Below are 22,211 nucleotides of genomic sequence, written 5' to 3' on the forward strand. Positions count from 1 at the left end.
AAAAAAAAATTGAAAGCTTTATTCCTATGCACTCATGTGCAGTGTGCTAGAAATGTGAATGTAGACATCCATTTAGTAACAGAAGATTACACCAGATTAGCTGAGATCTGAAGTTGATTAACCTTCAAATGTATCCTGAAAGGGATCAGTTAAACCTGCTTGTTCGTTACCATGTCAGAAGAAGGCACTCTGTTTCAAATTATATATGACATGTTTCAAGGCTATGTTAATATGCAGTTGTGGTTGAAGGGATAGTACATAAATTACTTCTTTTCTCCTTCTGAAGGAGTTACTGTCCATATGGTGTTACAAGGTTCCAGAAAGAAAGCTAGTACAGCAAGAAGCTATCTCATGACATTTACTTTAATACTAAAAAGTACAAATTAAAAGGAAGCTTAGATTCTAGAACTTCCAAAAGATCTTGTAGAGATGGGTTTTAACAATAACACGCATGTATTTTAAGTAACGGTTGCACACTTCAAAGCCACACTTAAGGTGTATGCATTATAATAACAACAAAATAAAGTGATAGAAATGAATCACCTGTTAGTGCAAATTGTACTCAAAAGTCCTGTGAAGTTAAATCTCAGGTTGGTCAGGTTTAAAATACACTTTCTAAAAAGTTTCATTTTCCCACAATTTTTGGAGACCGCAAAAAAATAATGTCATTGGATTTTCTTTTTCTATATTTGATGCAAATTAATTAATTGAATATTTAGCTTTCCAAAATGACTGTATCACTTAACATGACACTCCATCAGACAGACATTAGAGCTCTTACAAGAACAAGAACCCGGGAAACTAATTTTAGCTGTGTAAAGTCACAGTGGCTGAGACTTGTCTGAAGGATCACAGACTTCGGATTGGCCACTGAGAAGATATTTATTCTCAAAACCTGAGAATCATCAAGAATGCATGTAATACCCATCCAGAAATAATTCTATACACAGTCATCCTGAATAAACTCATTGCTCTCACTGTGCAAGTAATTTTTTGAAAAGTATACAACAGACCTATATAATCATGAAATTAACTTAGAAATTTTAGAAATCACCATACAGATTTACTCAGTTTTATGTTCCATCTGAGTATCAAGCTTAAGGGTGCATTTTGTCTCATTTTCAGGATTTGCTATGCAGTCACAAGCACTACAAATTCATTTTCCATTTTCAATTCCCGCAGATTCATTTGATTCTCTGAGACAAAATTTCAAAAATACATGAAATGTCATTAAACTCTTTCAAAATCCTGAAAGCTGACATCAGGTCCTATAGAGTTTAGCTAGATATTCTGATAAACTTAACATGTTCACAGAAACAAAACTTTGCAAGGCTTGTTAATACAGATAGTTGGTATAGAAATAAATACAAGTATGGAGAATCCACAGCAATTCAAATCTGGAAACTTTCAAGGGAAGCTGAGAGAAAGTAATTTACAAGAGGTACTAGAGGTCCAAAATCTATTCTACTGAACCTAAGCACTTCCTGCTTCAGTTTTTCTCTGCCCATTGTCACCTTATCCAACCCTCTGAGTCACACTGAACACTTCACTGGCTTTTTTTTTTTTTGGCCAGAAATATCAGGCCAATAAGCCTAATTCTTGAAAACTAAAAGTCTTAGTGCTTTGTTGTTTTTATTATTATTAACCTATCTAAAAAACACTTTAAAATTTGATTAACAGAAAACCAATGGATGAAAGAGGCAAACTGATGTTCTAAAAGATTAATTATAACCCAGATTTGACTCCATTCCACATAATCTATGCAGACAAATGAAATGAGTTTTACGATGTCAGTGCACTTTGCGATACACTCATGGGCAAGGCATTGTTTATAGTTATCTCTTGTCTTGTTTGACACCGCACCATTGCCAGGATTGCCCTCCGAAACCTGCAAAGGACAAGAAAGGGAAATCGAAAGGTCATTAACTGGAGAAACAAGCACAAACAAAAAGCGGATAAGATGGCCTTAAGTATTACAACAGTTTTTGATATTAGTAAAACTTGCTTAGTAGAAGGTTGTGTATTTGGAATTCAAAAGGACCTGAGTCTTTTTCATGTACAGGGATAACTCAGTCAAGTGTTTCTTCCACAACAAGGGTCACAGCAGTTTTTGCTTATCCCAGTACTGGGTAGAGCTAGAACTAAGGAAAACTTATAAGATGAGGAAAAAAGATGATGTAATTTCTTTGGTTCAGCAGGATCAGACCAGATAACCTAGAAAGAGATCACAAGCTCTGCCTGTAGACTGGTAGTACAGAAAGGATGGACGCCTCCTTGCAAAACCCAGTTCCCACTTGGAGGCAATGGCTTGGTTAGAGTATTTGATATACTTGCTCAAAACAGCAGAATAGGCTTAACTTATTCACTTTAATGGAAAGTGTCAATCCATTCTAATCAATCCCCATGTGGCACATTCCAAGCCAAGAAAGGAACTCCTTAGAAGTTGTACATCACTGAGATGTTACAATTTTTGACCTTAGTCCTTAAAATAACTAGTCTACTGCTGATGAACCCAACTTCCACAATGAGTCCCTCTGAGAAACCACAAGGGGTTGTGGTCAAAATGGCCGTACAAAATCTTCAATAACGTGTTCTCAAAATCTTTATCAATATAGTATCTTCTGATGCCGATCCAAACAATTTCTTTTTAGACTTTCCCATACGAAAGGTCATCTTTGGTAAATCAACAGCAGCCTACCCTTTCACCTCTTCACCAATCAGTTTGTTATATTTTACAGATGATCTTTCTATGGCTACATGGTATGCTAAAATAATGAAATAGACCATTATTAAATTAGGATCACTTACTTCTTGTTTGCAATGACATAAATGCATGGATTGTAGAACGTGGAAGATTTTGCAAACAGAGGAGCTACGATGGCCATTGCAGGAGAAATTTTCTTCGGGTCTCCAAAGGAAGACCATAAACACACAATGGAATAGGGAGACCATGCCACCAAGAACATTACAATCATCACAACAGACATCTGTAAAACAAGAGGAATACACACATAACCTGAATGTTAAGACCTTACAACCTAACTCCAAAAGCATATGCACCTGTGTGAAAATGGAGCTATCCAGAACCAAATAATGACATGTAAATAAGTACATCTGACAAATTTTGACATATTATAATAAAATCTCACTTTGGGGACTTAAGTGCACATTATGCTTTATTTTGCCATGCTGTTGTTTTGTTACATACAATTTTCCTTCATTGTTAGCATTAACAATTATGTAAATTCATCCATCAAAAAATTAAAGGGACACAGAAGACTTCACACATGAATTACTGCCTCCACTTCAGAGGTGGAAATGTATTACATGATACCAGCAAATCCTCTACTCCAAAACGCATGTTACAGTAACTGTACCATTGCTTTCATTCTCATATATATCTGAAAAGAGGTGCACCCTAATATCCACCAGAGGGTAGATATCTATGAAAATAAAATGCCATGTTTAAAAATGATCAGGTAATCAACATTAAGTCATTGAAGATACCAACTTTTGCAAAAATTTCCCTCATTTAACCACTTTCCAGCTACTTTCTGTTTTCTGTTCAGGTGTAGGCAACCTGAAATTTACTTTTTAACCTTGCTAGAGATAACATCACAAGCTGTTTCCTGAAGATAAAAGGCTCTGCCAGAATGACAGGTTCCCCTTCAAAATAGACCTGAGATACACATCAAGAAAGAGAGGTCAGAATGCAACATTTTGCTCATTCTGGAGAGCACAAGTGAACAGGAGTGGAATCAACTGGGACAGGCTTCTCTGGCGTTTGTCAGGGACATAAATCAGTAACAGAAACTGGAATGGAAGTCACAAATTAATCAAGATGACAAAACAAAACACCAGGAAACCAAACAAAACAGCAGAGCTCTTTGTATGCACAGGATGCCCTAGCTTTGTTTACCTACACCCATATTCTGTCCATCAGTGAGGGAGAATACAAGAAACAAGAAATAAACAGCTACTTTGTGCAAGCTATTCTAGAGTTTCAACAACGAGCAAGCTGTGACTCTCCACAGAAGATTCCCATTTAAACACAAACACAATATCCACATTTACAAAAGAACAGTGATCCTCACATGAAAGAGCACTTTGATTTGGAAGAGTTTGGTGCACAGAAAGCTTAAAAGATGCCAAATTGTGAAAAATAAAGCAATCCAGTTCCAAAGAAGGATAATGCTGAACTCCAAAGCTTCAGTCCTTTTCCTTTTTTTAAAAAAAAAAATGTAACTCATGGTCAATGGTAAAGCATGAAAAATGCATCTTCTTCACAAATGTCAGTGTAAACCTATAACTGAATCCTCAGTTTAAAGCATTCTGAAACTTCTTCAGAAATGTGAGATGTTCATAATTATTACTTGTCAACTTTTTTTTTTCCCAGAATTTATCAATGAGAATATTTTCCAAGGAATGACAAGTTCTTAAACTTAAGGACATTCCTTTCAGTCTACTCCTAATTTCTGGCCCTTTTTTTTTCTCCTCATGTCCAACCATAAGCCATATATTTACACAAAATCAAAAGAGCCAGTGCACTTAAAGATTTCTCAAGGACTCTTCAATGTTAAAGGAATGTTAACTTTCCAGGCAGGATGTATCATTCTATGCCATAATTCACATTTGCTACTCTTTACCTAAGAAAGAGATAAGCTCAACAGACTGAAAAGAACAAGGGATAAGAAGAATTGCACAGCTTAGGAGCTTAGAAATGTGCTTTCATTTGTAGGCCATAAGTGTAAATCATAGTTGACCAATCCATTTCTGACCAGTTACACCTGTAAACCTGGCAGAAAGCCTAAAGATTTTGCAGTCAAAAAGAGTAAAACTATCTTAGAGAATCCTCCTAGGACATCCCTGAGGTACATTTTTATGCAATGACAGAGGGCAGCAACAGGGCAAATTTGCATTGCTCCCAGCCTTCAAAGTAGCTATTTATCCAGAAAGAGTATTAGACCAAGAGTAAGGAATCTAGTGTTTTAAGTCAAACCAGGAGTTTTCACCAAGGCTAAATTTCAGTTAATATTTAGTAAGAAAGAAGGAAAAAAGAGAATGTAGGGAACAGAAATGCTTAAGAGGCTGCACTGTTCCTTTGCCCTCAGAACTCTGGGGCAAAAAAACATGCTTAAAATGAAACATGCCCTCATTTACCATACCTTTGTTACATCTACTTGGTCAGACCAATCCGTGTTGATGCTCTCGAGGCAGTTACTGCTGGTGTATTTTTTCATTGTCCGGGAAACATTGTAATAACAGTAAAACATGACTGTTAAGGGCACAACAAAATTAACAGCAATTACACTCATTGTGTAGGAAACAAAGGACCTGATAAGACAGAAAAACAAAACACAGTAACTTGCAAATATCCATCCATGAAAAGTTACTGAAGAATATGATATTTTGGTTTCATTATGTAGTTCAAAATAAGCTTTTACAGAATTAGGAATATTTTCTTTAGCCTTATTTTTTTTTTTATTAGCAGCTACAAGTCTTGCAGTTTTCAAGCATGGCTCATTTTCTTATTTTAACTTATTTTCTGGAGTTGCTCTAGATTATTTCCATTGTTTTTAAATGACTTTTATAAATTAGGCTTCATACTTCAGCAAGAAGTTTTTTTTTGTGTGTGTGTGTGTTTTATTTTTTAATACAGTAGTAAATTAAACAGTCTGAACATTCAGTAAGAAAGAATTTAAAAGAAAGGGTGAGAAGGAATCTTACGCATCATTTTTCCTCCAATTTACTGTGCATATTGCTCCAGTTGGATCCGGAGCATAGCCAGCCCAGCCTACGGTAGGCACGGAAGCCCAAAAGACGGCATTTATCCAAGCAGCAAGGATCAGGGTGGCATAGGTACGGGTAGTCATTCTTCTTCCTGCAAAGGAACACATACAAACACAAACTGTCGTCATGCATAATGAAACAATACAGATTGAGTCTTAGTTCATAGAAGCCTGCGAGTGAATGATTTTTGACTAAAAATACAGTACCTATATCAGGCCTGCAGATTGTCAGGTAACGGTCAACTGCAACAACAGTGAGCAAACCAATACTCGCCATCCCAAAAAAGATATTTAAGGCAGCATAGATCTGAAATTAAATAAATAAATAAATAAGCAACATATCCTTTCTGAGAAATCTTTCAAAGGTACAAACAAATTTGTGAACTGATTCTAAAGCACTTTGATACATTATATTCAGACAGTGTTATCTTCTGTAAAGAAGGGTACAGAATGAACTAATTCAATGCAACGTAGAGGTATCTCATAAAACTAAACATTTCATAAGCAACCTGCCTATTTGCTCATCAGAATTCCCAAAGAAGGTTTTATTTGATTTAGGTTGACATGAGTTGTGCTTCATATGACCTCAAGAACTCCCAAAGCTTTGGAAGTGAGATTTCACATCAACTTGAACCCACTGTGAGTCTTGATCCAAGGATATTAAAAGTAAGGCTTCTTGTTAAAGAATGACACAAATTTTGAGCTTGAAATAATTGGATACCCAGGCAGGTGATGTCAGATTGCTGTAAATACCTATTATACACAGGTCAAAAATATATAGTGCTGTTTTTCAAATCACATTTGCAGCATATACCTTCATATTACTACTCATTTTTCTGAGACTTATACCCAACAGCCTGTTTAAAAGTAGATTTTAATCACAATACAAAGTGAGCAAATGGCACTCTCTCTCTGCTACAGAAGCACAATTTGTCAGTTAGTCTTAACTTTTAAAAAATAGCTATTAAAGCTAAGCTAGATCTTTAATGGAGCCCTTTAATAGCCTTGCAGGCCTACACCTGGGAAATCCTTAGTTCCACCCTGAGGAACATGTGTTTGTTAAGCAAAACCCATTAAGATCTGTCTTGCTCACCACCAAAACAGCAGCCATATCCAAAGTCTTTTAACAACCAAATCAGTCAAATGAGTCAAACTACAACCTTTTTCATTTCAGGACTTCATGTCCTAAGATTTTTTAAAGCCATTTTAAAATATCTCTGGTTGATAAATGTAAGGTTACACATCAAAGTTTTCAAACTTGAAATTATAAGTTTGGATTGGAATTAAAACTGGATCCTACATGCAGAAATTGTTGACTTCCATCTCTTAAAAGAACTAAAAGAGCTTTTATTCATTTCTCAGTTTGCGTTTAAGTGCTCAAACCTTTCTCCCTGACTGAATTACAATACCTGGCATCCAGTATATCCAAATTTCCAGCTTCCATGAAGGTCTGAGGCAGCTGACATGGGGTAGCCAATGCCACTGACACCAATGTCAGTAAAAGCCAAGTTGATAATAATTGCATTGGTTGCTGTCCGAAGTTCTTTGTACTTAACAAAGATCCCTAGCACAGCAATGTTACTGAAAATGCTTATCACTCCTGTAGAAACAGAAAGAGAAACTTTACAAAAGATGAAGACAAGCCAGCAATGCACTTACTAAAGAAAATGCAGCCTATTGCAATATTTAAGTCCTAAATAAGTTTTATATTCAATCAGGCACAGTTCTGCAAAGCAGAAAGATATCTGAAAGAGAGAAAAGCTTTTCTTATTAGATAACTTGCAAGCCACACATTTTCTAAGCCTCATCAAGCAACGTGGGTGATCCTTGTGGCCTGCCGCAGCGGCCTAGCTGGGCCTGCATCAGAGCTGCTTTCTTCACCTGACCAGCTCCAAGCTCTAAGGCTGCATCACAACCATGGAACAAGTCCAGTTTGTGAACATTCTCCTGCCTCACTAATCCCTGTAATTGCAAACCTTTCTGGGAGGGCTTGGTCCTGTTACCTTGTTTCTTTCCTTTCTGGCACAGGTTTGGCCTCTGCTTTCTTTGCAGAACTAGGACTCCAGAACCCAAGCTCCATGTGCCCCCAGAAAGTTAAAAACAAGCATTCCCCAAACCCCAATGTAAATGCTTTTACAATTAAATTCTTCAGAAAGATGCAATACAGGTGGCACTGAGCATAGTTGGACTGTGCCCAAAGACTACTGTTAGGCAACACAATAAATTGCCAGTAGACAAAGAGTAATAATAAATACAGTACTAAAGCTAGCATCTACACCCTCCTCCAAGCTTTTTCTGATCCTAGTGACCCCACATTTTTCTTTTCTCTGTCTCTTCCTCCCTATTCTAGCCAAATCCTACTGCTTGGCCCTTGAAATAAGTTTACATGGCAATACCACAAAATGGAGTGTTTTTTTGTTCTGATTTCATTCTCTTTAGACTCAGAAATATTCAGAGCAAATGACTATCCTGTAGACTTCTACCAGCCCATCATTAATAACAATAATAAGAGCTAATAAGGTTACAAATACCATTTTGCACCTCACCAGAGAAAGACTCAAACCTTATCAGAAAAGCAGAATTGCAGAATGTTCAAGAAAACATGGACATCTAAAAAAAAAAGTAAATCGTAACAGGAATTTGTAAGTTGCTCATAGATTTCCTTGTCTCATACAAGCAGTCACAATAACACTGAACCAAATACTAAACTTACAAACACTTGTATAACTTGAGCACCTTACATTACAAGTGCAGAGTGGAATGTTATGTTGGTAAAAGTCGAACAACACAGTATCCATGGAAATGCCCCTCAGAAATTTTAATTTTTTTCTGTTAAAACATTTCACCCCTGAAGCAAAACACTACTTTTCAGCATTACAGAACTGGAGGGGTAATTCTGACTGGAGCTTGAGTGAATAGCTGTCACCCTGAATGCAGCACAAGAAAACACGAAATAACAGCATCTGGCTCTACATAGGATTTTAACTTTACATCCTTATTCCAACAACTGTACAGCCTAGCAGACGCAGAGAAGTACATACAATCAGGCTCAGTGAAATCAGAGCAGCAGGCTACTCAGCAGAGTGAAACCCAACCTTTGCCCACAGGAGTGAAATAAGGTCTGCACTGCTCTCCCAGGTCCCCATGACAGGCACAGGCTAACAGTTTCACACCCTCACGTCCTCTACAACTCTGGACTCTGAAGAGCACATCCATCTGCTTCCAGTTGTTGCCCACCCTGCTCCAGTCCCCTGGCAATACATCACCCTCTCTGATGAGGTTTCTGCTCCTCTACTGGCTCCACCAAGCACCAACACTGTTTTCAGCTTTTGCTGACATACCTCTGTGGAAAGGGCACTGAGGTTTTTAAGTTTTATACAATGTTCTTCCACCCATCACTGCTGATGCTGCAGAACAGTTAAAAGTTTCTAGCAGCAGCTTGTAGTCAGGCTACAAACGTGCTGTTTTCAAATACTAACATCAGATCAAGAGGGTTAGCAAGAAAGAAAAAAAAAAAGGAAAAAAAAACTGTTTCAAGCACTTCAGCTCTATGGCTGCATTTTGAAAACTTATGCCAGTGTCAATGAACATTCCCCATGGATTTATAAATATCAGCACACCCCCCAGCGCACGAAACCAAGGAAGACTTTTCTGGAGTTAAATACACTCACAAAAAGGAGTTCCACTGCAACATTTCATTAATCCATATCTATCTCCTACATTAAAAGAAGCTCATTTAAGAGATTCAGTTGATTTGATTTTGAAATTAAAAGTGGAAAAATGATAATTATTTCTCAGCTATTTCTCTTTTCCATTCTCTTTTTTTTTAAAACTCCAAGCATGTCTTTTCTCAGGTAGAAGTCTCCTGCATACATAAAACTAACGTTACAGATGATGTTGGAGGTGCATAGCCACACAGATGCCATCACCTATTGTATTTCACACATTTTAGGAATACTGTGATGCCATGAGCCCCTAAAATGAACAAAAGCAGGAAGCTAGGGACCAGATGTGAAACAAGCAGCACCTTCAATGCCAGCTCTGCCAGCTCTCTGTTGACAGGTAGCATTGTCTCTTGGGAGATAGGAAGAACACAACTCACAAGTTTACAGAACAGTACAGGCTTCTTACAAGACATGCTGTAAGAGATTTTACAGCTCCCAAGAATGAAATCAGAAATACAACAGAACTGTAAACTCATACACTTGAGGTGAAGGAAGGATCCTGCTAGACACATTTAGTGGTTCAGAGCCCAATCTTCAGAAGAAAAAGACAAGGAAAAGAATTAGAAAAAAGATGGATTCAATCTTGAACAATGCAAGAAAATAACAGTTGTTTTTTTCCCCTCTGAGAAGGAGGTCAAATAGAAGAACAAAGTTTCTCCAGGCAGCAGTTAACAAAAGCTCGTTTCTTAGAGGGCAGAGAGTGCAGAGTGAGCCCAAGACTTTTAGTAACCTGATATTGTCAGCCAGGACAAACTCATTGGATTCAGAAGAAGCATGCAGATGCTGCTATTTGGCCTGTGAAATATCTTAGGGCTAGACAACTATTCCCATATTTTTCCCATTAAATCTTGTGATTTTTTCAATATGCAGATAAAAATCTCATATACGACTTGATCAGGAACAGAAAATTTTCTTATTGTTCCTCTTCCCAGTGAATCAACGAAAACTAAAGGAGGACCGAATGCAAATACAAGCCCCAACAGCACAGCAGGACATGTGGGTAGTAGCATCAAAATAAGTAGGTTAGGTTAGGTCCACGTATAACGTGGAATTTACTTTTCCAGTTAGCATTTAAAAATTATACCAGAGCACTTCACCATTACAAGGTGAAAAATAACCATATGGCTTCTCCCTGCAGGCTGAGTATGCCTGCTGTTGTCACTAAAATTAGTATGCTGACCACCGCAGACTAATACCTAGCAATGACTTCTTTCTCAGAAAAGAGAGCAATTACTTGTCAAAGAAAGAAGTGTTCAAGCCTTTTAAAAAGCAACATAATGATGAACACTGCACTTGTCCTTCATTCTTTTTTCTTAGACATCTCCTTGTTAACACATTTTCCAGATGTGAGATTCGCCATGGTAAGGCATTTGAAAAGCAAACAATCAGACTTTCAAAGATGCTATAGACCTTACTGTCAAAAACATTCCTCACAAAGAAAGCAAAGTTCAAGTCACAGCCAGAAGACTTATTAGATTCTCCAGTTATAATATGAAATAAACCCAAGGTGTTTTTTTTTGGTTTGTCTTTGTTTACTTACAGTGTGCTCAGGTGGCCAAGAAGGCCAACAGCATCCTGGCTTGCATAAGAAACAGCATGGCCAGCAGGTCCAGGAAAGTGATTGTTCCCCTGTATTCGGCTCTGGTGAGGCCGCACCTCGAGTACTGCGTTCAGTTTTGGGCCCCTCGCTACAAGAAGGACATGGAGGTGCTTGAGCGAGTTCAGAGAAGGGCTACGAAGCTGGTGAAGGGTCTGGAGAACAAGTCATACAAGAAGCGGCTGAGGGAGCTGGGACTGTTTAGCCTGGAGAAGAGGCGACCTTATTGCACTCTACAGTTACCTGAAAGGAGGCTGTAGTGAGGTGGAGGTTGGTCTGTTCTCCCACATGCCTGGTGACAGGACAAGGGGGAATGGGCTAAAGTTGCGCCAGGGGAGGTTTAGGTTGGATATTAGGAAGAACTTCTTTACTGAACGGGTTGTTAGTCACTGGAATAGGCTGCCCAGGGAAGTGGTAGAGTCACCATCCCTGGAGGTCTTTAAAAGACGTTTAGATGTAGAGCTTAGGGATATGGTTTAGTGGAAGATTTGTTAGCGTTAGGTCAGAGGTTGGACTCGGTGATCTTGGAGGTCTCTTCCAACCTAGACTATTCTGTGATTCTGTGACTTTTTAAAGACATTTAATTTCCATAACTGCTAACCCCACTGCTAAAACTGCAACAATAGCTTTCATTCTGTACACCAGATGGTCAATCTATCTGAAAAGACCATCTTGTTACATACAGTGTAATCAATCTTAATTAAAATATAACCAAGTACCATACATATCTGCAGCAGCTAACATATCCAGTTACCTACAAATAGTATGGTAGCACTGCAGAGTGTATCGAGCCTTCCAATACCTCACCATCGTCCATCTCCACGGCTTCTCAACAGGTCTAGTTATCTGTGTAACTACTCTACCAATTTGTGTAAAAATCTGAAAATACCTATTGCCTTTGCATTCAAAAATATTCTCTTTATGAGAACAGGGATTTGATACTTCCCACTTCAAATAGATATGCTAGATAAAACGTGACCATCATCAATACTATTTCATACAAACCCCAAGTACATTAATATTTTAAAGTAATTCAAAAGGCAATTAAAATGTATAAAATGTACGATACTGACTATGATTAAAGTATTTATAAATTTAATTTTACATAATAAATATATAGAAGGCCTGTTTTCAAACACAGTAGGTTTCAGCATTTGGTCAGGATGGTATTTCTTTACTACAGCAGTCAAGGCTTCAGAAAAACATTACTGAAACACTTGCAGCTATAAAAATGTTTTAAAAAAAAATAATCCATAATCATTCAAGTTTAGCCAAAGGCCACTGCAATCATAGGCAACACAAAATGTCAAGCCTTCCAGTGTACTTTTTCTAACGTATCATCAATGAAAAATACAGCTGCAGGTGGAGTCTGCTCTTCCCTGATTAATGACCAGCTCCCTCCTTCCCAGTCACATTCCAACCCTTCCCCTTACATATCCCCAGACACCCCTCACATGCTCAGACTACACGTATATGACCATGAACATGTGGCCCATGAGAAATCTCAAGATAGCTTCAAGCACATCACAGAAAAATGCAAAATGTGACAGCTATGTCCTATTTTTATCTCTTTTGCAAGCTGGCAGAAGTTAATTCTCACTCTCTTCTATAATTACACATCAACAAAATATATTTTTCAGCACACAACACTGCCTTCAAACACAGACTAGAAAACTTGCGTTTCTGCACATTTCGTTCAGCCCAATTATTGTCAGAAAACTATGGATAAAGGCTATCAGACGAGTGTAACATAAAAATGAAATACCATTGCTGTTACTATAAAGAATGAGCATTCAAATCTAGTTCTATTAAAAAAAAAAAAGTTATGCAACAATTTGCCAGCGCCCATACCTGCTGTTATTAAGTAAGCTGCAACTATGTTGTGCTCAGTCTGTGTAAAGGCTGAATAAGCTTCACTGTCACTTTGTGAGGAACCGGATGAATCATTCCAAGGCATTTTGGACAAGTGACTGTCCTCTGCAATCATTCATCAAGACGACGGAATGCTACCAAGCCCTGTCAGGCAAATTCTTTCATTATCCAACAGACTCACTGAACAATTAAAAAAAGAGGCTTCCCCCCCCCCCCCCTCCCGACAGCCTCCAAGAATGATTTAATTGGACTTAAGTGCAAAGAAGTTTACACTCCCAATCTATGCAGGAGAAAAGCTTAACTGAAACAAAGAGCAGCACAGAACTGCATACATTTCCAACAGAATACTTAAACTTTATTCTTACTGCTAAAGAGATTAAGTGTCACATGCCCCCAATTTTTTTTGCTTCAATCCTCTTGTGCAATGCTTCAGAAACCTCAGTAAAAATTGGCTCGGGTCAGTTGGTCATCAGCCTGGCTTGGAAGTACTTCCAGTCACTAGAGAGCACGCAACATAAAAGCACAAATGTTGATTTATTTAAAAAGCATGGTATGCCTATTCTGAAGTCCATCCCTTCAAATACATAAAGACCTACTTTCTCCTCTTCAAGACTCTTAGTTTGATTTAAACACTCAAACTGACAACACCCACAAGAACTGTCCAGTATTTTCTAAAGCAAAGTGTGACTTTCAGAAAATTCAGTTGTTACATTTTCCAAGAAGCCTGGTCTGCAGAAAACGGGTGTTGAACGTGCCTTACAAGCCAGAACACACTTCCTCTCCCAGACACACACACACACACAGGTAGGCTTGGGCAAAATTTCCTCAGCAGAAAATAATTAGACATTTTCCAAAGGCTTGAGCAGCGGGAGATTGTTTTCTTCTCTTCGGTGATGAGGTACCAGCACACCAGCAAGATGCTAAAGGCCTTGTGCAAAACCCTGTGTAAATATTAGCTGCAACAAACCCTTGCCCAGAGCTTATATATATGCAGCATCAGTCCCAGCAATCAAAGCTGTTTACCACCAGCTCCCCTCTTTACAGTTTTGTTCTTATAGTGGGGATAAAAGTCACAAGGACAAACACTCAGTGCTACTTATCTCTAACCTGTGAAACACTCCTAAAGCTTTCCCTCCCACTCCTCAGCTTTCCAAACCAGACATCCTCCATCCATTTCAGCTACTTCAATCATCTATCCTCCATCCATTCCAGCTATTTCAATCTAAAGGTAAGCAAATATTGATCTAAAACTTATGCAGTAATGACAATTAGTTGTCGTTGCTACAGATCACAAGTCACAGTTCTACCAGCAAAGGTGTTAATGGCACAGAACTACCTCCATTCACTCTTAGTTCCAAGGGTAATCATATTAATACACTATTTTTCCTGTCAGAAGCAAATTAGGCAGGATCAGGGTGGCAGCAGATTGAAAGGGAAAATGATCTGTTCAGCAACGAAGCTACTTCCCTAGTGCCCCACTGTCCTGCCATGAAAGATAAAAGCATAATGAAAATTTAATACCTTCACTTTCCTCCCCTGAAACTTTGGCAAGGTTTGCAAAAGCATCTCTAATCTCAAAACGTCCACAGAACTTGGAGCTTGCAATGCTGACTGCCTCAAGAAGCAAAGCATCTCTCTTCTTATTCAGATAGGATTCCAGACTTGGGTAGCAGAGTTAATGAGACCATGCAGATTTTATACATAGCTGTTGGTTAAAATCAGAGTTTCTAATATGTGCAGTCCATCCTGTTTCCATCTCTGCTTAAATTTGGCTATACTAAAGTAACAGGAACTGAGAGGAAAAAAGTCAAAATTAAAGACAGATTACCTAAAAGTAACTTTTTTCTAGAACACAACAGTTTATAAAACAAAGCCAAAACACAGAGGAATTCACTATTAAAATATACAAATAACATCAAGTGACAGAGCTTTTCTGTTCTACTTGGCCCAGATCAGTAGGAACAAAACACAATTTCTATTTGAGTCAGTTCTTCCATTTGTAGATACCTGTATAGATATGGGGCAATGTAAGACTCATTATGGGGCTTAGCAAGTTGCAAACATTTCAGTTACATATAAAGTATTCAAAAGCATATTTCAATCCACAGGTAGTAAGAGTATAGAAACTTACTGTTTGCATTAAAAAGAAATCATCTCACATTTATTAAATGTATCAACAGTAGAGGACTGTATAAGGCAGTGCCTCCCTTTAATCTTACTTCTATAAACATTTAAATGGTTCAAAACTGAAGGCAAACAATTTAATAAATTATATTTTTACTTCCCACACAAAGTCCCTAGATTTAAACTGCTGATTAGAAAAGTTTGAGTCTGTAAGCAAAAGACTTTTAGCTGGCTGAACAAAACACCCTGAAAAATGTAAGGGACTCCAAAAACCTTTTTACTTGTCATGCTTGATACATTAACCATCCATTTTTTAATACACCTTTTCTTGCCAAGACAATACTTTGCACTACTCCACCACCATAAAAGTGACTGTCAAGTACTGCCTCAGGAAGATGTCCACAACTTCTTGTCAGTGTTAGAGGGAATCATTCTGTTGTACAACAGCCGGTGCTGCAGCCCTAGGTTAAAACATCCTAATTATCTTCTGCACTTTGTCAAATTTCTGTCAAAGTAATATAACAAATCTGTGAGCTCTATTAAACGATCCTTCCACAGCAACTACAGAAAAGACAAGGAGAGAAACATCCCTCCAGATATGATATTCAGTCTTAATAGCTAGGAAGCTTTACTATACATTTTGTGTGTTACTCTGTTTAGCAAAAATTTAGATCCCACATTAAAATTATATATATATAGAAAACCAGAAGTTGAGTGTGGCACAGACAACAGGTTCAAGATACCTTAAGCAATCTGATCCCAGTGATTTATCAGCTGCCAGTCAGCTGAAAGCTAAACCTTCTGCCTGGGTCAAATACTGTGGTGACTAACACATTCACTTGCAACCACGTTCTGAAAACAGAGCATGGTTATTGGATGCACTGCCTCAGCCAGCAGCGAGCAGATGCAGGCACTGACGAGCTGGCAAGTACACAGGTAGGGGACACTGCTACTGCAAGGGTCCTGGGCAGAGAAGCCAAGCTTTCAGGGCATGCTGAAGCTGCTCCTGAGCTTCAGAGGAATTCTGCAACACCTACCTCGCTGCCAGAGCAAGCAGCACTCAGGAGGCTCTTCAGGTGGCCCAAACATTTGCCCCTGAGGCTGCTGCTGGTGACGAGAAATCTAAGGAGCACTAAACTGTCACTGAAAGCCTTCAGCACCATTAAGCCACCCCTCCCCACACCCACTTTCAGACTGCAGTGTGACTTGCACAAATATAAAACCCAAACACTTTGCATACTGGGATCAGGAGCACAGCGAAAGAACCACAGACAGGATTTGAACAAAAGGCTCAGGAGAGGGGGAAAGGTGGTATATAAAAATCATGGACCCTGTATTTTAGTTCATTTCAGCATCACATTGCAGACAAGAAATGACATTTTTTAAGACAGCAATATTTCTTTTCTTTTGTTTTTTTCTATTACAATTAGCAACTGCTCAGATTAGGTGGGTAGGTGGGATCAGGTGCCATAGCACAGATATGGCAAGGCAGACTTGGGACTGGATGCGCCCCGCCAGAATTAAATACATTCTTACCCAGCACCTTGTAAAAAAGACAAGTATCACCACACAGCAGAAATCAATATATGAATCCAGAGACGGCTTCCTCCTATGACAGCTCATTTCACATCCAATTGCTAAGGATATTCTTCCATCAGCATTTGAATGTCCTAAAACCTCCGCAAAGATTTAAGATTACAAATTCTCTCTGGATATGTGTGTTTATCCCATCCAACTTTGCCTACAGGTGTAAGGCAGGTAATTCACTTCCTTATAATCAGAGCCAGATCTTTCCTCTAGAACTACTATGGCTAACATTGTTCCTTATCCTCTGACATGAAAGTCTTCTTTTGCCTTGCAACACAGCTTCAGACTTGACCACGACTCACTGCTCCACCTGCTGTGAGATTCAAAGCATATACCGAAGTATATGTCCTGTGCTGCAGTACCAGCACTTCACCAGCTGCCACATCAATGCAACTGAAAGGTGACAGCAGCAGTCAGCTGACAGCAGGCAGTGAGAACAGCACTACAAAGCACAATTTGGGTGCAAGAGTGAGGACTGCATTACCCCAGTCTTCCAAATCCAGAAAAATAACGAAAGAGCTATGCCAGCTACCCACAACTAGGCACTGAAGCTTCAGTGAAGGAACAACAGCACAGCAGAGGATGCAATCACAGCTCTGACACGTTATGACAATTCCAGCTGCAATGCAGATCAGTATTTAGTTGCAATGTCATATCCCAGAGAGCTTACAATAGCTACAAGATTTTGTCTGGATAAAAGGCAATTCTAATTCTACCATGCCTCAAGTCAGAGCCCTAAGTTTCTTAGGCCTGGCAACACATAGTAATGAAAGTCTAAATGCCTTTAAAAGTCCATACTTGCCTTTAAAAGTCCACATTTAATTGACCCAATTAAATTTAAGTCTGTAATAAGGGATATTGACTATTTTGTTGCTATTACTTCCCAACTGTGCTGTGGTTGAATAGTAGACTTCAATTCTGATAAAAACAGACCTAGCGGAAGTTTCAGTATGTCCTTGCTTTTACCAAAAAGCATTTTTATCTGTTATCCTACATAGCACACGTTCAGACTGCGTAACCGAATCCTTGAAACTTTCTTCCTAGCTTGTTACAAGTTTTGTTGCAGAGATGATTCAAAACTAGGAGTCATGTTTGTTAAAGTGACCAGTAACTGTCCAGTTCTGGCACTGACAAATTACCTCGCTTTGTTTCTAGAACTCATTTTCCTGCAACTATGTTCATTATTAGGAAGTATAACGGTATGATCAATTTCAAAATGTACTCTTTTCCACACTGAGCATGGTGCTCAAAATATTTTTCACATAGATTATTCTACAGACGTCTTTTCAAAAATGCTTGGTATGAGGGTCTACCAACACTCCCCACTCCAGGTGAAATCCAGGAAGATTCCACTTCCCTATTGATATTCAATTTCCAAAGTTAACAGAGAAACACAGCGTGCTTCTCCATGCTCTAAGAGACAGTTACTAGCTTTTCAACACCCCCCATAATGCATCTGATTGAAAAGACCGAATCTGTACTGAAGGCTCATACAGCCTTTTTCAAGACTTTTTAAAGCAATGCTTAACTGAAGGCACTGCATGCATAGGAGCCCTGCAACGGGCTATTTAATCTCAGCCCTCCGCGAGCTCAGAGTGCCAGAACATCAAAACCTCATGAGAAACAGGCTAAGGTGAGGACAGTTAAAAACCCTTAGCAAGTTTAGTATTGGTGTAATTAGAAACAATTAGGTGACTTAAGAATAGAATTAACCTTGTTTTGTTCATTAGACAGTATCTTCTGACAAGAACAGGTCTTAATGCCTTTGGCTTTCATTGAGATCCATACATGAAAACCCACAAAATACTCTTTGCCATCTTCCTTCTCTCATATATGTTATTACACATAAAAAGTTCTGTAAACATAACATTTTGAAGTTGGTAAAAAATAGTTCACTATGGTTATTTAAAAGGTATGTCCATTTTAGAGCAACCCAGAAGACTCCATGTAGTGAGCCTGCTGGGTGTTTCTTTTTCTAAAAAACGTTTCAATGATTGTTTACTCCAGACTCCAACATGAAGTCAAGCATTGGTTAAGTCATTTGTCAGAAGCAAACAGTTTAAGAATAACATTGAATCTTGGCTTAGTTTAAAATGTTGAATCATATTCGAAGCAAGTTTCAGTTCTTCCCGTGTTGAAAAATAGTCATTAACTTAACAATAATAGTCATTTCATAGCTTCAAGTTCTTTAGAAAAAGAAATTTTCAGGATCCTTTAGGTTTGTTTTTTTTTTTCTTGCTCTTCACCCCTGTAGATGATACGGTAAGACAGCAGGAAGATAGTCGTTGTTCCGTTCTTAATATCCTCTCCCTATTTTAAGGAAGAAAAATATACTGAATAATTCACAACCTCAACACTTTTAAAGCAAATAAATGATACACAAAACTATATGAATTGGTAAAATAATTCTTCATTAACTCTTCAACTTTTAGTCCTTTTTCATGCAGAAACTAGCATGGTCTTTACAAAACATCAAAAAGCATCGAATACCAAGGTTTGGTTTAAGCTAGCTACTGTGATGCACAGCAACCTTTTTTGCATAAAGCTATGAACACCAATAGGAAATAAAAATATGTTTAATATTTAAAAGTTTAGAAATTGGGAGCTATTCCTATTATGGAAATATAAGAACTACACACTCACCCCGAAAGCCTCCTCCACCACCTCTTCCTCCTCTGAATCCTCCTCCTCCCCTTCCTCCACCTCCTCTGAATCCTCCTCCTCCTCTTCCTCCACCTCTTCCTCCTAAAGAAAGTAAAGAAATTACACATAACAAAGAATCTACATGCTCCTAAGAAGTGTAACAACTTACTTCATTTACAGCTTCTGAAAAGAAAACCAAACCCAACCAGAAATGGTTAACCGCGTCATCTTGGTACCTTCTCTTCGAGGGAGCATTTTATGTGTTGTTGAGTACCCAGTGTGTAAAATTCTAAACATGCTAATGAAACTCCAAGATAGTTTTTGGCTGTCATGAAAAAAAAGGTAACCACAACTATGATATGTGAAATCAATAGAACCAAGAACTTTGAAGTATCGGTGCCTCCCTGCAAACAAGGGGGCAGTGTGGGGAGGAAAGAGAAAAAAATCCAATATAAGAAAAATACTTAATTCCAGCTTTAACTGAGTAGTACACTACAGATCACGATCAACAAGCAGAGAAGGATGAGACCTACCGTATCTTCACCTCTTCTCTCAAAACACTGCATTTCAAGTATTTTGTCCAAACTAGATTTTTAGAGTATATTACGAATACAGCTTTTGCTGGTTTGTGTGGGTATAATCCACTGCCTTTTACCGCAAGTTGATTAGTGCTCATGCGTTCTCTCTGTTATATATCAGTGTACTCTCTTCCCTGCATTTTGAAGCGATAACTTAGCTATCTACCAAAACCAAACTCCTGCCTTTGGAAAGATGTCACTGTCTCCTCCACTGCACTATCAAATGGAAAAACGCATAATGTTTCTCTTTAATAAACACAACTGTTTATTCAACTATTTAACTGTAGCTTTACCAAAAACAAACAAGCAAATGTTCTGTGGCTTTCATTTTGGGGATCTCACCTCTGCCGCCGCCTCTTCCTCCTCCACGTCCACCACCACGTCCTCCTCTACCGCCTCCTCGGGGAATACTTTTTTCTCCAGGAGGCCTTGGCAAAAACCTCTGAAGGGGGAGCAGCTTTGCTGGATCAATGTAAAACTGCAGGAAGAGAGTTACTTTAGGCTTTGAGAATACTGAGGTTAAATGGCACTTTAACATCTCTCTTCCTTTACAAATGCTCACAATCTGATCTTAACCCATTGTTATAATAATAAAATGTTAGGAAGTCATTAAAATATAGGTGGTATTTGTATTTAATGGCTTTCATTCATTACATCCTTCTTCCTTTTTTGTTCTTTAGGAGAGGGAAGAGCATAAAAGGTGCAAAATTGAGAAGGATGAGTAAATGAACACATTTTCAAAGTACATGTTGCTTTAAAAGTCAATAAAAACTCTTATTAAGAGTGTTGTCATCTAACTGATGATATATCTGATAACATACAAAAGAATTGTGTTATTGAGATTGGCTAACCTTTTGCATTTTTTTAAATGAAGAAGCTTTCATGTTCTCAGACAATTTCACTGAAAAATACTGTGAGTTTCATTAAGGAACAAACCAGGAATAAAACATTAGAATAGCGCTTTTGATTATCACACAAAAGAATTTAGACATTTCAGACAGTATCTAAATTAGCATTTTACAAATGAAGCTAAACATCACCACCACAAATTAAAGTTATAACTGAAAGATCAGTACAAACCATTTCTAATTTTTCTCATAGTTACAAACACTGTATTTTGAGGTAAATTGCTTTTCTTCCCATGTATCAAGGCATAAAAAAGAACATACTGGTGAAAAGAGTATATTAAAATGTAATTGTAAAGAAACAAATCTGCTTGGCCAGTAACTATAGCTTCAGGGTGACTATAGCGTGTATCGGGAACAGCAGAGATGCTGCAGGGACTTTGCTAGCGCTGTGCTGGCTCGTACGACTGCCTGGCTTGGGGATGAAATGAGGCAGCAGGGGCTGCTTAACCCAACCACAAGCTAATCCTTATCCTACAGGGATGTGGTGGACACTGCAGCTCCACAGCATGTGGCTCTTCAGCATGTAAGGGAATTTGCGTGTAGTTCCAAAGATCGCAAGTTGCTGCTGGCCAACTCTGCTCAATAAAACTCAAGATTAAATGGCGAACCAAGGAGCTGCAAAATACACTCTAGCCCCCTTTTTATTTCTTGGTACACTGTAAGAGGAAAACAAGTTTCTGAAATTCAAATAAGTCTGATGCAGAAAGCAAACCTCTAAGTTAATATATTCAGACTGTGAGAAAGTTTTAAACCTGTGTGTTTACTCCCCATTTAGAGAAGGACAGGAAAATGAACTGTTCTCAAATTCTACACCAAACCTCTTGAATGGTCAATCAGCCCTTAAAAAGCAAATACCACATCACGCATATTTTTGAAGGATACAAAATCTCTTAGTTGTCCAAAGATTTCATCCACTTTGCCAATCTGTTCCTTATTATCCAGGTACACGGGTGCATTGAAATAAGGCACCCTGTTTTCTTCTGTTTTACACTTACAAACGAGGTCATCTTCACACGGATGCATGAACTCTCCTAATACTGAAATAAGCGACAAACAAGCTGAAGATCTTTAATAGTCCTTTTACGTTAAATAAATAAAGTCTCTTCGTGTAACTTACAAACTACCGTTTCTGGAGGCCCCTGGTCGTATCCGCCTCGGTTGAAGCCTCCTCGGCCGCCTCCCCGTCCGAAGCCTCCTCGTCCACCACGATTAAAGCCACCTCTGTCGCCACCGCCTCCTCCACGATTAAAGCCGCCTCCTCTTCCTCCTCCTCCACCACCTCTTCCTCCTCCACCTCCTCTCCCACGGAAAGACATCCTCTACCTCCTCCTGAACTGCGAAGACACAAAACCACCTGGTTAAGAAGCAAAAGACACTTACGGGTTAGG

At 38.5% G+C, this 22,211-nt stretch overlaps 2 protein-coding genes across 2 annotated transcripts; both read right to left on the reverse strand.

The window, feature by feature from the left end:
• Positions 1 to 4: 4 nt before the first annotated feature.
• RRH (retinal pigment epithelium-derived rhodopsin homolog) lies at positions 5 to 17,120 on the reverse strand. Its single transcript, XM_035325263.1, has 7 exons — positions 12,963 to 17,120; positions 7,199 to 7,389; positions 5,997 to 6,096; positions 5,728 to 5,881; positions 5,166 to 5,334; positions 2,809 to 2,987; positions 5 to 1,888 (listed from the first exon to the last, which is right to left on the reverse strand). Exons 1-7 carry the CDS (start codon positions 13,096 to 13,098, stop codon positions 1,783 to 1,785), a joined length of 1,035 nt encoding a protein of 344 aa, XP_035181154.1. The 5' UTR covers positions 13,099 to 17,120; the 3' UTR covers positions 5 to 1,782.
• A 1,212-nt stretch (positions 17,121 to 18,332) lies between these two features.
• Positions 18,333 to 22,158, reverse strand: GAR1 (GAR1 ribonucleoprotein). The gene is made up of 6 exons (XM_035325265.1): positions 21,941 to 22,158; positions 21,706 to 21,860; positions 20,767 to 20,826; positions 20,258 to 20,393; positions 19,338 to 19,439; positions 18,333 to 19,004 (listed from the first exon to the last, which is right to left on the reverse strand). Exons 1-6 carry the CDS (start codon positions 22,137 to 22,139, stop codon positions 18,991 to 18,993), a joined length of 666 nt encoding a protein of 221 aa, XP_035181156.1. The 5' UTR covers positions 22,140 to 22,158; the 3' UTR covers positions 18,333 to 18,990.
• Positions 22,159 to 22,211: the final 53 nt, after the last annotated feature.

This window comes from Oxyura jamaicensis, chromosome 4 (genome assembly GCF_011077185.1).
Source record: "Oxyura jamaicensis isolate SHBP4307 breed ruddy duck chromosome 4, BPBGC_Ojam_1.0, whole genome shotgun sequence".
Lineage (NCBI taxonomy): Eukaryota > Metazoa > Chordata > Aves > Anseriformes > Anatidae > Oxyura > Oxyura jamaicensis.